The sequence below is a fragment of the Talpa occidentalis genome, unplaced genomic scaffold (genome assembly GCF_014898055.3).
Source record: "Talpa occidentalis isolate TD23 unplaced genomic scaffold, MPIMG_talOcc4v2.1 talOcc4.12, whole genome shotgun sequence".
NCBI lineage: Eukaryota > Metazoa > Chordata > Mammalia > Eulipotyphla > Talpidae > Talpa > Talpa occidentalis.
This window is the reverse complement of record NW_023601212.1, coordinates 92,330,408-92,346,953: the sequence shown is the minus strand read 5'-3', so window position 1 is coordinate 92,346,953 and position 16,546 is coordinate 92,330,408. Positions and strand designations below refer to the sequence as shown.

The 16,546-nt window shown below is 46.2% G+C and overlaps 1 protein-coding gene across 1 annotated transcript in view; it reads left to right on the top strand.

Moving 5' to 3' along the window:
• The window catches only part of VPS35L (VPS35 endosomal protein sorting factor like), a 101,608-nt gene that overhangs the window by 3,695 nt on the left and 81,367 nt on the right, over positions 1 to 16,546 (top strand). Inside the window, exons 4-8 of the mRNA XM_037507530.2 lie at positions 1,687 to 1,809; positions 3,549 to 3,573; positions 4,723 to 4,799; positions 7,521 to 7,649; positions 13,560 to 13,644. Of these exons, the coding sequence (XP_037363427.1) occupies positions 1,687 to 1,809; positions 3,549 to 3,573; positions 4,723 to 4,799; positions 7,521 to 7,649; positions 13,560 to 13,644 (439 nt within the window). The remainder of the gene's footprint in view (positions 1 to 1,686; positions 1,810 to 3,548; positions 3,574 to 4,722; positions 4,800 to 7,520; positions 7,650 to 13,559; positions 13,645 to 16,546) is intronic.

Here is a 16,546-nt window from a genome sequence, read left to right as displayed (position 1 = left end):
TATGTCATTGTCCAAGTAATTCACTAACGCTTCCTGTAAAAGAGACACGTGCTACAGATGAAGTCTTTTTTTTTTTGAAGATTTATTTATTTATCTATTTATTTATTTATTTATACAAGAACCAGGGTATAGGCCAGATGCGCGGGAGGGTGAGAAGATTCACCAGAGACATAGTGGGGAACAGAACAGGCAGACTGACGAAATACACTGCTGAGGGGAGCAGTGGGTGAGTCAGGAAAGGTCTGCCGCGCCATGTGGGAGCCTTGCCAGCCAGCCGGGATTGAACCGACTCTGCAGAGGCTGCGGACAGCTTCACAGCTCTGCGCTCAACCGCCTGCGCCACGAGGGGAGGCCCAGATGATGTCCCTTTGAGCTTTTCCCTTTATTCTGTTCTCCTCCCTGAAAGTCTTCCATGTTGTCAGTGTAATCTGGATTCTTCCATTGCCTTGTCCTTTGTTCATAGGTTTCATTTATGTCATGCATACTCATTTACATACATGAGCATTTACATACATGCGCAATATATATATCAACAATAACAGTATCGGCCTACTGTGTTGGCTGTAGCCACAGTAGCATTTTTGAAGTGCATTCCAATTTTAGTTCTCGTGCTATCTTGCCAGAGAGGAATTAGGGGCCTCATTAAGAGAGGCCGCCGTGGAAGATGAGTGTTGAGTAAGATCCAAGTTGGAATTCGAAGCCAGTGTGACTTCAGAATCCACACTCAGTCATCCTGTGCAGCTGTTGCAGACATTTACTTACTTTTAAAAATCTTTATACTTTTGCAACTTTTTTTTTTCAAGCTTGGCAATATATCTTGGGGAATTTCCCATGTTAGTACTTACAGGATAATCTTGTTATCTTGAGCGACTGTGTCATGTTCTAAAGAATGGGTATTACATGCTTTAACTCGCCAGTCCTCCACCGATGTACACATAATAGATTGTTTCTGGTGTTTGCTAGTGTAGACAGTGGTGCCTAGATCCTTGAACACACATGTCTCTGGGTGCAGACACCCCAGGATTTCTGTAGGAAATTTCTGTAGCTTCCTGAGAAGTCATTACTGGCTTCAGGCAATGTGTACTTAAGGCTTTCAGGATGACCACCAACTTGTTCTCCAAAAAGGCTTTACCATTTGTATGTCAACCATTGATGTTTGAGAGTGCCCCCTCCCTGCAGCCTTGCAAGCTGAACACTGTCAGTTTTAACCTTTTCTCATGCTGATCATTGAAAATTATCTTTCAGTCAATTTGCCTTTGCTTGATTCTTCCTGAGCTTCAGCGGCTCTTGGTGTGTTTATGGGCCCATTGTGGTGGAGCGGCCTGCAAGCCTTATCATAGCAGACCTTGGGGAGTTCTGCTTGTTCTGCAGTGCAGGATTGTCTCTGCTTATACTTTTTCTTCAGTTTTATTGATGTCTACTTGACAAATAAAATTGCAAGCAATTTGTAAGATGCTTTGACATACATTTACATTGTGAAAGGATTTCCCTGTTGAGCTAATGAACATGTCCATCACCTCTCATGTTTACCCTCACGGGGGGAGGGCTGAACAGAGAGTTCTAGTCTCCGCACCTTTCAGTATATCATACAGTGTTATCAGCTGTGCTTACCATCTTTGCTTATACATTTTTTAAAAAAGATTCAGGTGATACTGCTGCTGAAGAGGTTGTCTTGCCTTTCCTTAGGACAGCTCCAGAAAGAAACGGGATAGAGATGACTGCTCCATCGTAGGATCGGATTTTGAGCCATGGGCCAACAGACGAGGAGAAATCCTTGCCCGGTACACCACCACCGAGAAGCTCTCCATCGTGAGTGCCAGTGTGCTCTTCTCCCGGCACCTGCTTCCGATTTAGTAGTGGTTTTATTTTTTTGGTCATGTTGCCCCAAATCCTGGGATCTGTGGATTTCACTTAGGATCAGGGATATGGCACAGTTCAGAGAAGGAGTTGAAGCAGCAGAGTCCCTGGGGGAGGTTTGACTTAGGAAATGAGGGGAGCAATTTTACTTCTTGCTTTTGCTGGGCGAGCCCCACCCAGAGTCCCAGGTGGGTTTCCTTCCTGGTTGAGATTCATCATTTCTTCATGTGGCCACTGGGTGGCACTGTTGGCCCGTGCTGAGGACAGACGAGCTAAGAGACTTAACTTTTTTTTTTAAAGATTTATTTATTTGTGCATACAAGAACTGGGGTACATGCCAGAGGCATGGGGCGGGGTGAGAGGATTCACCAGAGAGAGGGTGGGGAGCAGGACAGGCAGATTGACTGAAATACACTGCTGAGGGGAGCAATGGGCGAGGCAGGAGAGGTCTGCTGTGCCATGTGGATAGCTCCCTGGCCGGAGATCGAACTCATGCTGCAGTGGCTGCGGACAGCTTTGTAGGTTGCATCTTAACCCCTTGCACCACCAGGAAGGCCCAGAGACTTAACCTCTTACAGTTACTGCCACTTAAGCGGGATGCCTCCTGGGAAATGTATCCTAGGCGATTTCATCGTTGTGGGAATGTCATAGCGTGTATTGAGGTGGCACAGCCCTCTCCTTACCTAGGCTCTGTGGTGCAGCCTTTTGGGAGCACCTTCCTGTATGTGTTGTATGTGGTCCGTTGTTGACCAAGAGGTCATTAGGGCACAGCTGACTGTACTTTAAGTTGCTGACTTAGTAGAAGGCCTAGGAAGGTTAGACCAGCCAGAGAAAGTGGGTTAATTTTGTGTTGGGTGCTTGTAACTGAAGTTTTCCTAATGACAGGACAAGAACGATGTTTCTCTCTCAACACAGAAGTCTTGGGGTGGGTGGGCTAGGGCTGGCCAGGCAGCCCCCACCTGCCTGTCTCCAAGATCGTCACAGGGTGTGACAGGAAGCTGGGAAATGTGACAGGGAGTCCATCAAAAATTGAGGTGTGATTGGGGATGACGGAGTGGACTGTAGGCAGCTAAGGAGGTCTGCTACTCCTGCCTCTCCTCTCCCACTTTCCTGGGCACACACTGTGGAGCAGAAGGGCATGGTGAATTACCATGCTATTTAAACTTTTCCTGAATATGTTGAGTTAACGTAAAGCAGTGATTCTCACCCAGGTGTAATCGCACTCCAGGGGCCATATGACCATGTCTGGAGACATTTTGGGTGTGAGGTGCAACTTGCATCCAGTCGGGAGAGACCAGGGGTGCTGCCACACTGGCTGCAACGCACAGGACAGCCCCACAGGAGAATGTTCCAGCTGTCACTGTTCCTAGCACCCAGCTTGTGAAACCCGAATTTAGAATAAGCTGAATAATATCGCTGGACTCCATTGTCATCAAACTGTTGTCTCACTTCGAGAGTCTGGATTGTGTCAAAATTGGAATCTACCATAATTTTATGTGAGGTGTGTTTTCTATCTTTGAGTAAACATTTTTGTTTTTCATTTGGATAATTAAATAGCTGTGTTTGAAAATGATGGGTCATATTGTCTTGTGTTAGTTGAATGATAATTTAAGTATATCAGTAGGTTTATTTTTTATTGTAGAATCCAGTAATTTTTAAAATCTATTAAAAATTTTTTTTTCCTTCTGCAGAATCTATTTATGGGATCAGAAAAAGGTAAGTGTTTGTTATTATTGCTGTTTTAATAGGGGATTCTCCCATCACTTTTAATATAATTTTTCAAAGGAAAAAACCCATAGTATTCACTTTTGATGTTTAATTCAGTTGAAGCTATTATTTGCTTATTTTGTATAGACTTAATAGAATTGAAATACCTATTTATTTGATGAATGAGGGGAAAAAGGCAAAACACAAGGCCAGGAGGTTACTAGGACTAAACCAGGTCACAGCCTGATTTTGGAGTTACAGAGCGAGTCACCCCCAAGTGCCTCTCACCTTCTGGGGAGTGCTTGAACTTTCCTTTTTGGAGCTCCTATGCCTGAGGTCTTTACCCCTAGTGCAAACGCAGACACACTGGTGAGGTGTGTGTGCTGGGATCTATAGTGTTCAGGGACCAGTATTTAGTGATAAAATCATTGCCCAAGACCCTCAGCTGATCCAGGCCAGGGCTGGCTGAGAAACCAGGGCCTTAACAGGTATAAACCTCAGTTCCTGCTAACGGGTTTGGTCAGCAGGAACGAGGGGATCTCAGATCTAGAGTAGGGGCCCCTGGGGTCAGGGCTCTGCAGTAGGAGGCGCTGGAGAAGGCCAGCCCTGGCAGCGGGCGCCTTGCCTGTGGCTGGCCCCACACCCCAGTCCTTGGTCTCTACTGCCGGTCCCGCTGAGACAGAATGATGGCAGGAGACACAGCTTAGTCCTGTTTGCTCAGAGAGCGGGCTTTGAAGCCCTTGTGTTCCCACCTCCGGGCAGACAGTGAGATGGTTGTTTTGTTCGTCTAAGGGTACAATTCTGCACTGTGAGTAGGAGCCTGAGAGGCCCTTCTGTTGGTGGAAAACAATTAAATGATGGGTTTTTGGCATCCTTATCTGGACTGCCTTTCTTTAGGAACAAACAAGTGATCCAGTGAAGAGTGTGTAAATATCAGATGTAGTGGGTGACTTGCCCAGGGGCGCCAGCTTAGCAGAAATGCTCGCAGCGGAGCTTTGGTTACGTAGGGACGTGGCTTTCAGAATCTCGGTGCCTTCTGTAGTGAAACTGTTCCCTGGCCTCTTGATTTGGGGTGAAGTGTAAAGCACAAGGTGCTATCTGCCCATGCGGGTGGGGGCCAAGGAAGACCTGCTAGGTGACTCTCTGTGTTCTGTTTAGGCCGAGCCGGGGCAGCCACATCTGCGATGTCCGAGAAGGTTCGGACCAGGCTGGAGGAGTTGGATGACTTTGAGGAGGTGAGCGCTGCCCTTGTGTCTTCTGCCCAGTGTCATCAGCCTCGGTGGCTGCTCTTTGATTAATTTTCCAGCTCACATTGTGCTCTGTCCTCCTGAGTCTCCCCTCCCCGCTCTGGGAATGGTGCCAGCCATGCAGCTGGCCAAGTTCGCAGGTGCCTGCCTGGGGCTGGCTTTCTGAAGGAGCTTCTCCTCACTGTGACGGCTGAGCAAACCTGGGTCGTCTGGGGACAGGATCTAACGGTGAACGCCAGCAGAATCCCCTCCCTGGGAAGCAGCCTGCAGCGCTGAAGTGCTCCCTCCTGGCTGCAGAGGCGCCCACGACTGCTCTGCAGCTGGACGTGGCCCTTGGGAACCTGCAAAGATTCCATCACAATTGGCCAGCAGGGGCTTTCAGTAAAAAGTGACTCATTGGGCAACTTTAAAAACCAGTGAGTTTAACAGTCAGGCTAGATTTCTGACTTCCTTGAATCCTGCCGTCAATCCACAATGTCCAAGACAGTGGCCCCCTTCTTGGATTTCTCAGGGCGGTCGCCTTGCCTGTCTTGAGTCCCTGGTCACCATGACTAGCCTGCCTCCTGGGGCCGGTGAGTTTGCATCCTCTGGAACTCCACTTAAAGAAGCAGCAGAGCATGATGTGTAACAGGACAAACTGGGGAGCCAGACTGCCTGCGTTTGAATCCCAGCTCTGCCTGTTTGGAGGCAAGGTGCTTAACAGCTGTGTGCCTCAGTTTACTTATCTATAGTCCTGCTGATTAACGGTACTCTTGTTAACTTTCACCTTTCCTATGCCCAATTCCTCGTCTACAATGGGGATAAAAATAGAGTTGTGTGGAGTGAATGCAGATGCTGTGTGAACCACAAAGGTTGTAGAACGGAAGCACTGATGCTCTGTCCCTGAGAATCCCCCAGCTCTGAGACCCAAGCTGCTGGGTGCTCCGCAGAGTCTTCTTTCCTCAATTTTGAGCTAGGGCACCCAAGAGCCTCAGTCTGCACTTTAACCTTGGCTGGTAGGAAGGGAGTTGCTCAGGTTTTTAATTGAAGCTCTCCAGGCTGTGAGTATCTGAAAGTCACTCGGGCTGGCTTATGTTGAAATGAAGGGTAGCTAGTCTAGACCAGTGTACCCTGAGCTTGTCCTGTGTTGGTGTAGCTTGTACCAGAGGATACAGAGATGCGACACAGAATCCCAGGCTCAGTGGCCTGGAACCAGAGTGAAGTTTCTGGAGCCCAGAAACCTGACATCTCCCCTCTCTGTGTCTCTTGGTTCTGTATAGCCTCCAGTCACAGATCCTCTGTCCAGCTCCCCATTTCTTCTGCATGCTGCTTTCCTTGCTTCTCCCTACTCACAGCAGCAAACGCCCCCCAGCTCAGCTTCCCAGAGCCTGTTCGTTGGAGTAAAGCTAGGTTGTGCTGTGGCACTAAATAAGCTCCCATATCTCAAGGACTTCGTATCACAAAGGATTATGTCTCTCCCATATACTCCTCCAGTGCGGGACAGACTCACCTCCACCTCATGCTGCGGCCATTTCAATAGCTAGCTTCCAGGGCAGTCTCAGCAGAGCTGACAGGAGGGTCACATCTCACTGCATCAGCCTGGAAGGGACACGTGCCGTTCTGCCCAGGGCCCACGTCCCCATCTAGTTACGCGATTCTTCCTTCTGCAGCGGGCAGGGTTCTGTCCCTCAACCAGTTGGGACAGTCCAGATTCCCTGAGCCTGCTACTCAATTTCTCTAATAAAGAGTTCTTCACTTTGGATTCCAGGGAACGTTCCTATAAAAAAATTTTGGTTCCTGGTCTCCTGTTGTGAGTTGGCACGACCCTTAGTCCTGTGAGCTTTGCAGATTAGCATCTTAACAAGAGCCAGGGATGAACGTGCAGGTGCCGTGTGTGGGGCTGCACTCTATTATTCCTCCAGGTGTTGATTGTGCTCTCTTTGGCCACAATTCTCTGGGGTCTGCCCTCTGTCCTGAACACTCTCTCCCTGGTCTAGTTAAAATCTGTACAGCACTGAGGGTTGTCTCAAACATTACTTCCTCCAGGAAGCCATTCTTGACCATCAGTCTAGAGTCCTTATTCCATTCTAAGATGAACCCTTTCCTCAGCATTTGAATATTCCTGAAATTGGGGTGTGCCTCTGGATGGGTACATGTCAGTGATCAGCAATTTTTTTCCTTAGTGGTACATGAAACAGTTGGGCTTCTTATAGTGGGGTCCTTCCGATTCAGTGAATTCTGACGTGTCTTAGAATTCTTTTTTCAAGCACTTACCCACTTCGTGTTACACCCACCTCATTCTCTGTACTTTAAACTCCTTTATGCAGAACTTTTTTTTTTTTTTGCTTACCTTTGTATCTTAAACATTTGGAATGCCATGCTTGCACATGGTAGACCCAGTAACTGTTGTATAAGCTAAGTCCTGTTATTCCTGTTCAAAGAGGAGGCTCTGGCAGGATAGCAGCTCATGCAGAATCACACAGCTAGTTTGTATCCAAGCTGGGAGCTGGCTTAGGTCTGCCTTGTCTCCAGGACTAGTCTCTCACTCACTGTCCTCTACCCATCTTTGCAGAAAACTCCAAGAATCTCTTTGATCACAAGTCAAAAATTGTCCATCCTGGTGTGGAAAGCTTAGAGACTGCAGCTCAGCCAGTACTCCGGATTGCTCACGGGGATGGTGGTCAAGCAGTGTTTTTCTTCTGTGCCTACCCTTCTGCTTTCTGCCTGCAGGGATCCCAGAAGGAGCTGTTGAATTTGACTCAACAAGACTATGTGAACCGCATAGAGGAGCTCAACCAGTCACTGAAAGATGCCTGGGCCTCAGACCAGAAAGTGAAAGCTCTAAAAATAGTCATCCAGGTCAGATCTAGTGATTTATTTTTTTCTTTCAGAATTTCACGCGTATTACTCCTTTGTGGATAATTAAGGTTTTCAGAGGCCTGCCTTCTGGGTCTTATCCTACTTTTTTCAACTGTTCTATTTTCACATATTTTCTGTGAAAGTCCGTGATTATAAATCTGTTTTCTTATGAAATGGGAATCCCAGGGCCAACATGAACAGTTGCACAGGATGTGTACTGCAAAATTGAAGGAAATTCTTCTTAGATTACTAACTAGTGATACCGCCTACACAACATTAATAATTTGTACAGACTAAAGATGGACCAACCAGATTTGTATCTTTGGGACTAATATTATATGTCCCTGACATGTGCATTTTGGGGCTATATTTATTTTGCGTGATTGTGTGACAAAACATGTTTACAGTGTTAATGAGAGTGCATTTGTCATATCCTCTTTGTTGATGAATTTGTTGATCCAGTGACAACTCTTGGCTCACAAAAACAAGTTCTAGAAGGAGAATAGCTTTTTCTGCTTCTTGACCCTTATCCTATCCTGGCAAAACATGCTCACAAGAACACCATGAAAAGAATAATTGATGTGCTGTGATTTTCAGGGCAGAGTTAACAAAGAGTTTCTGAACAGCAGTATTCAAAAGGACCGATCCCATTCTTGTTCAGTGGCATGGTAATGAGACATTTGTTTTCTCACCTGTTTCTGTGTGGCTCCAGGCGTGGGAAATCCTGGGAGTCTTCACCCTGGAATTTGAAATCTTTTAAGATGACTCTGTACGGTGGGTGCTGGCTTTTTTTGGTGATTCGTGACAGCCCATTTCCCTTCTATCACTGTTGTTGGTTTACAGAGTAAATATTCCTGGAGAAGGCGTCTCTCTTGGGTGCATGTGATGGGGGTCGCTTGCTGAGTGGCTCAAGTGAGAAAATATCTAATCTAACAGCTTCATCTTCAAAATATTTTTATTGGCATCATCTGTCCATAGAGTATTGTAGTATAGAACTGTAACTTCTAAGCGTTCTACATCTGGAGGAGATTTAAATTCGTGTCTTTGCAAAAAAAAAAAATAAATAACCACGAGAGTGTTTAATTAACTCCACATCTGGTTAATAACAACTATTTTGCTTTCAATATGTTAAAGACTGCCTTCTTTATCCAAAAATGATAAAGTGCGGCGTATGGAGAAGTGAGCTCAGTTCAGTTTATTTGCTCAGCCCATCCAGGGTTTTGTTTTTCTTGCCTTTATTGAGATATATTTAACTTATCATAAAATCTCCATACTGTACGTGTACAATTGTGGTTTTCAGTTTATAGAGTGGCGCAGCTATTGCACAATCCAATTTTAGAATATATTCATAATCACCCAAAGTTCCCTCAAAGCTGTTTGCAATCAAATACCACCACTGCCAGCTTCAGAAAACCACAGTTCTGTTTGATGACTCTATAGATGTGTCTTTCCTGGACATTTTGTTAACACGGGATCATTTGCTGTTAATCTTCTGTGTCTTTTTTCAGTTAGCATAATGTTTTTGAGGTTTATCCATGTTGTACTATCTGTACGTTGTACCTTTCAACTGCTGAACAGTATTCCATTGTGTGGATAACCACATTTTACTTCTCTGTGAACAAGTTGATGGACATTTTGGCTGTCCCCACTCTCTGGCTATTGTGAATAATGCTCTTGTGAACATTTGCAGGCAAGACTGTGCATGAATATCTTTTCATTTCTCTTGGGTGGATTTCTAGCAATGGAATTGGCTGGGTCACATGCTAAGTTTAACTTTTCGAGAAATGGCTGACTGCTTTCCAAAATGGCAGCGTCATTGGTATTACTACCCGCTGGGATTGAGGATTCTAGTTCATCTGTATCTTCCAACACTTGTTATTGTCTTTTGCTTATAGCCATCCTTTGAAGGTTTGAAGTGGTGTCTCATTGCATCTCCTAAATCACTCATGCGGGTGAACATTTTTTCTTATGCTTTTGACTGTTTGTTTGTATCTGCTTTGGGAAATATATTTATTCAAGACTTACTCATTTAGAAAATCAGATAATTTATTTTCTTGTTGAGTTGTAACAATTCTTTATATATCCTTCATACTAGGGGTTTTTTTTGTTTGTTTGTTTGTTTGTTTTTTTAATTAATCAGGTGCTTAGTCCACAAGTGTTTTCTCCTGGTCTGTGGCTTGGCTTTTCATTTTCACACTGGTGCCTTTAGAAATACAGAAGTTCTTAATTTTAATGAAGTCCAGTTTAGTGGTCTTCTCTTTTTTTGGTTCGTGCTTTTGGTGTTGTTTCTGGAATGCTGCATAACCCAAGGTTGTGAGGTGTTTGTTTTTTTTTTTTTTGCTATGCTTTCAAGAGTTTTTATAGTTGTAGCTTTTAAATTTAGGTCTGTGGTTCATTTTGAATTAATTTTTGCATATGGTTTATATGTTTATTTTTATTTCCCATTTGCATTATCAATTATTTCCATACCATCTGTTGAAAAAGCCACCTTTTCCCTATTGAATGATCTTGGAACCTTTATCCAAAGTCTGTTAACTACAATGTAAGAGTGTTTCTGAGCTCTCAGTTCTACTCTAGGGCTCTGTAAGTCTGTTCTTACACCACTACTACACTGTCTTGGATACTGTAGCTTGACCGTAAGTTTTAAAGCTGGGTAGTGTAAGTCTTTGAATTTTGTTCTTTTTTTACTTTATTTTGGCTATTCTGGGTCCTTTGCATTTCCATATGAATTTTAGGGTCAGTCAATTTCTATATATATTTTTAAAAAAACCCAGGTGGGATAGAGATTATGTTGACCTTATAGATTAGTTGGAGAAATTTGCCAGTTTATCAACAGTGAGTCTGCTGAATCAGAAATTATTTCCATTCATTCTGGCAATGAGCATCTGATTCTTCCTTTTTTCTTTTTTTTTTTTTTTTTTAGATTTTAATTTATTTTTGTGTAGAAGAACAGGGGTGTAGATCAGAGGTGTGGGGTAGGGATAAAAGGATTCACCAGAGACAGAGTGGGGAACAGAACAGGCAGATCTACAGAAATATACTGCTGAGGGGAGCTGCGGGTGAGACAGGAGCGGTCTGCTGCTCCATGTGGGTCAACTCCCTGGCTGGGGATCGAACTCAGTCGGTCACAGTTGTAGCACTGAGACTTAACCCATAGGCCACCAGGAAGGCCCCTGATTCTTTCCTTTTTTTCTTTCATTATCATGAATGATGTTTCGAACATCCTCAGATATGTCTGAAGTTGCCCACATAAAGGGTCCACTAGACAAAGCCTGTGCTTGGGAGTGGAATTGCTCAGGTTTGGGCTTGAGCCTTTTGGGCTTTGCCTGATAGTGCCAGGTCCTTTTCCACAGTAGCTGTGCTCACAGCCAGCAGACGCCCGCAGCAGCAGTGGGAACCTGCTCCTTGCCCCTCAGCATTACCCACATCGGGATGAGCACATTTTTCTATTCTCACTTTTCCAGTATAGGGAGGTAAAAAGGCCTATTTTATTGTGATTTGTCTTTGCAGTTTCCTGATTATAATCAGATTGAGCCTCTCTCCACACATTTATTGACCTTTGGTGTTTCCTTTTCCATAACATGCCTTTTGTTAATTCCCTTTGTTCACTTCCCATTGTGTTATTTGCATTCTTCTTATTGATTTTCAGAATTTTTTCAGATATTCTGTTTTGTAATTGTCTTCGGATTAATTCATCTGCTTCCTCCCTTCCTTCTATCTGTCCATCCTTAGTACTCAGCCATAAGTTGTCTTTTAATTTAAACATTTGCTTTGGTTACTCATATATTTTTAAAAACCCTAGCCTTATCTTAGAAATGGCTATAGTGTCCTTCTAGAATATTGTTCACTGGAAACAGATGAAAAACACCCTTTTAGTATTTTTCCAACAGTGTTAATACTTGCTCTGCCAGCAAGTATTGCAAGCAGAGTAATTTATCAGTCACTCAGGAAATGTTTATAACAATCACTCCACTCTCAACTGCACATGAGACTCTCTTGGGAGCTTTAAAAAAACCCAGTGTCTAAACTGCACCCCAGATCAGCTGAATCTGCTTCTCTGGGGGTGGGACCCAGACACCATTCATTTTTAAAGGTTCCCCAATGATTCTGAAGTTGGACACTTGGTTTGTAGGTGCTCATCTGGGGCAGCATGTGCCATGGATGGGGTGCTCACAAACCCAGTGTGTCCCAGCATAGCGGTCAACTGCAGCCCTTGTTAGGATACTGATTCCCTGGTGTCTCTTGGCTGTGAATCTGTGTTTTTAACACACTTGGACAAATTTAGGAAATTGCATCGAAGCTTTAAAAAACTGCAGGATTTCAAACCAGTGATTGAAAAGTTAACTTAAATGCATAACATTATTATGACTTTAACGTTGCATTAGAAATAAAATTCTGGTTCCTGTTACCCTTTATAAACACATGTACTGGGACACCAGCTTGGTAGAAACACGAGTGCACAGATGTTGGGGAGCCCCAGCTGTGTGTAATCTGAGTCTATTTGACTTCTCTCTCTCCCCCTTGCCAGCGGGCAGTATCTTCTTTCTGGGTAGGAGCTCGAGAGGGCCCAGCCCTCGGAGCCCAGAGCTGTGGATTGTAAACAGTCTCTAGGACTCAGAGTTGTTTGTTTTTTTCCCCCGAGCCCTGCAATCTCATGGGGTAACTGTTTAAGTTGGAGTGCTCATAAAGGGCACATGAAAACCATGAAGCAGAGGGTCAGGAAACGGAGTTCCAGCAACATCCACATGGCACATTTGTGGTCAACACCATTGTTTTAACAGCTTAAGTTCCCCTCCCCTGACCTCCCGCCCTTGAACATTTGGGCTGTAAGAGGATGTTTCACAAATCAGACTCGTTGTTTACTTTCAGGCCTGTATAGCTAAAGAGAAACCCGGTGAATCTAACCATTTAGATATTGGGTAACAACGCCAAACTGGAAACACTTGTCAGCAGCCTGTGGCCACATGAGGCCTGTGGCCACATGAGCATCCTTCTCTGCATGCTGGAAATTTAAAATGCACCTTTAAGAACCTTTTTTAATTGTCCAAATATTTTTCTTCAGTGACTTTTTCCTCTCTGAGGGCCAATGTTGGAATAATAAAATATGATAAGGTGATTTAGTCTCTGCTGCTGAATTTTGAATTTGTAAAGACTGGGGGGAGGTAGTATTACATTTGTTTCTTGAAAGTAAAAATAGGCTTTTTTGCTGCTGATGATAAAAGATGACTTACTATAAGTATTTGGGGCCACGCTGTGTGGCTGCGGTCTTCACGAACAATCCAGAAGATGTCAGTGGCCCTCTGGTGTGAGTGAAGAGTGTAGGGACCCAGCAAGTCCCTGCAAAGCTGGTGTGTCTCCAGCTCGAAGATCCTACTCTCAGGGAAACGTGACCCTTTGAAGCTTGTCATATTCCCCTTAGAGGAGGAATCTGGGAGCAAGTGTAAATACACTATGTAGATGGTAACTAGGAAACCCGGAGGCTTCCTAAGGGCCATTTCATTGAAATAATGTGTCCGAATCGAGACCATCCTGACATAAACCAGGGAAGCTGGGCAGAAAGGCCTTGGGAACAATGATTGCCGGGATAGTGGTGGGCGAGCTTCCTTGACTTCCCTCGGAGACCCTGCGGTTGACTCTGCACAAAACCAAGGCCCTTCTACATAAGAATCCTCGGGCCTGTGGCGAGAGGTGGTGGCGTCTTTCCTTAAGAGCCTTCAGTCTGCCTCCCTTTGTCAAAAGCTGAGTGCTTTTGTTCATTATCCTGTTGCCGGTGCCCAGCACAGCCCCTAAAATGTAGTAGAACAACCTGAGCTTCTGGGCAGTGGGTGGGGCAGTGGCACTGGTATTCCAGACCTGAAGCAACCCTGTCAGACACATCAGCGTGACTGTGCTTGTCTCTTCTCTCTCTAGTGTTCAAAGCTGCTGTCGGACACGAGCGTGATTCAGTTCTACCCAAGCAAATTTGTCCTGATCACCGACATTCTTGATACATTCGGTGAGTACCGGCCATCTTCGGATCTAGGAACTGTTGCTAGATCTAGGAACTTTGGCAGAAGTTGGCTCATAGGGTTGCTTGAAATTAGGTTCTGTTGTGTTTTAGACTAAAATTAAGCATATCACCAGGGAGGCCATCCTCTCCCCAAGGGTGCTATTTTGAAAGGCGCTGAAATTCTCTTTTGCTCACCAGCTGAAGGCCTGGAAATGAGAGTGGGGCGCACCACCCCATCTTCCCAGCTCCCGTCATCACCATGTCCCGGCATCTGGAACTCGCTTTGTTTCACGCTGAACTCGGTGCCTCTCCCCAGCCCTTTCCCCAGGGGTTTCTGGCTCAGAAAGGCAGCACTGTGCACCCCACTGACCAAGCCAGAAATGTGAGGGTCCTCTCCCCAGGCCCCGTGTCCAGCCTGCCACCACGTTCTTCATTTCAGCCTCCTAGATCTCTCCCCAGAGTGTCCATCTGTCTGTCTTCACCATTCCCCTTAGTTAATCCAACCCACAGCCCTCTCTCGCCTGGATGTCCACTCAGGCTCCTCCGAGATCCTCCTGCATCATGCTGCCCCCCCTAACCCTACCCTGGAGGAATGATCTCAGGGGGCCCAGCAGAGAGTTTGAGACTGAGGGCAGTACCCAGGAACCCCCTGGAGGACAGGGGGCCTCTGCACCTTGGTGGGGGGGTCAGTGGCCAGAACGTAGTCCCCCTGCTGTTGGTGCTCACGGTCAGCCCTCTGTGCTGTGCACTGAGTTCAGCCATGTGGTACCCCACAGGAACAACAAGCAGTTGCCTTCTGGGAACTGAACCTGTGGGGGTCAGAACACACACTTGCTATCTTACCAAGGAGCGCTGGAGGGCCTCGCAATCCAGCAACTCTGGTCTATGGCCCACAGAAAGACCTTCTGGGCTGGAGCCAGAATATTCATCAGACACCCACTTAATTCCCACGAGATGGGGGACCTGAGTGTGTCACCTGGAGCCAGTAACAGAAAACCTAACTCATATTAGTCTTAAGAAAAGGGAGGATTTATTGGCTTAATGTTGGGAAGTCCGGGTATTGTTTCTAGCTTCAGGTATGACTGATTTCCAGAACTCAGTGTCTCACTTGTCTTTTACTAGAACTTTCCCTTGGGTTGGTTTCATTCTTCAGCTCCCCAGGATGTCCTCAGTTGCTCCCATCTTTACTGCTTGCAGTTCCAGAACAAGGAAGGAGCTTCTTTTTCCCCCAAGTGTTCCAACAAAAGTCATGGAGTTCCACCTCATTGGTCTGGCTTGTATCACGTGTTGGTCCCTGAGCTGGTTATGGTTTTCGGAGCATGAAAATGACAGATTATCCAGGCCTGGGTCATCCCAGAAGAGGAATGGAGAATGGGAACTGACTTGGCCAAGAGAAGTTATGTCCCAGTTAAAGATAAGACCTGTCAGGTTGAGATGGCCTGGAGAGGTGGCCTTGGGGACTCTGCTAGGCACTGCTGACAGGTCAGCAAAGAGACAAAAATCCCTACCTTTGGGGGACGGGGTTTAATGTTCCAGTAAGAGGTAGAGGGTTGTAGAATAAATACACGAACCTGATTGTTTGTGTTAGGCAATCATCAGTGCATGGAGAAAAAACAAACAGCCAGGTTAGGGGATCTAAGGGTGTGGTCAGAGAAGGCCTTGCTGAGAAGTTGGTACGTGAGCAAGTACTTGAAGAGGGGGAGAGATGATGATGGTGGCTGGAGGGTGGGACCATGTTAGGCTGAGGAACAGCCAGTGCTAAGGCCCTGGGGCAGAAGCATGGCTGGCAGGTTTGTGGAACTGAGAGACCAAGGTGACTTGTGTGGGGTGAGTGAGGTTGGGGGTGAAATGGGGAGAGAAACTGTCATGACCACAGATCCTGCGAGCCTTGTGGACCATTGGAAGGACTTGGGTTTTGTCTCTGGGAGCATGAGGAACCCCTGGGGGGGGAAACAGAAGGGACATGATCTGATTTGGGTTTTAATGGGCTCCCTCTGGCCATTATGTGCAGACTAGAATGTTGGGGCACAGGTGGGGTGGAGAGTCCTGTAAGGCGGCTATTGCAGCTCCTCAGGTGAAAAATGAGGGTGTTTTGGACCCCAGAAGACGGTGGAGAATGGGGAGAAGTGATCTGGGCCAGAAGGGTGTGTTAGACTGTCAGAACAGATATCAGGCCATACACTCTTTGGGCTTGACTTGCCATACACAGCTTGCCCCCATGGAGTGGGGACACTAATGGGGGCTGGCTGGTGGCTGTCTGTTTCTCTCAACAGCGCCATTTCTCCCCATGAGTCAGCACCCAGGTTTTTTAATTCCCTCACCAGCCGCTGCCAGTTTCTGTGCATGAGTCAGCATCCTGGAGCAAGACTAGCTGGGGATGCTCGTGAGATCCAGTTTCTAACCTGCAAGCCCAGCCAGGTCCAGACATCAACTTTGCAAGACTTTTGGGCAGCTCCCCTGCCAGCCTCTGCTGGTGGCGTCCCTGCCACATCCCTCCCTTGGCAAGACGGGGCATAGTGTGGGTGCTGCCGCCTGTGCTGCATCTAGAAACTAAATGGGCTGGGAGTTGAGAATAAGGGTCAAGGTCACAGTCGTGAGTGGCAGAACCGGGGCTCAAACTGAGTTCTCTCTATGGTCAAAGCACCTGCTTTCTTCCTCTTGTTCTTGACTGGGGTGGGAGCAGTCGGGGGTGGGGGTAGGAAAGGGGTCTGCTCCCCATGAAAATGACAATTGCTGATCCCTTTGACCCAGCAGTTCCATCTCTGAGAATCCATCCCACTTGAGATAGCAAATGTTGGAAACAACCCAAGTAGCCCTTAGCGGGGGCCATTAAATGCATGGTGGGGTGTCTGTATGTGGAGGCCCCAGAGCCGCCTGTGAGGAGAGAAGGGTCAGGAGCTTAGTCTTT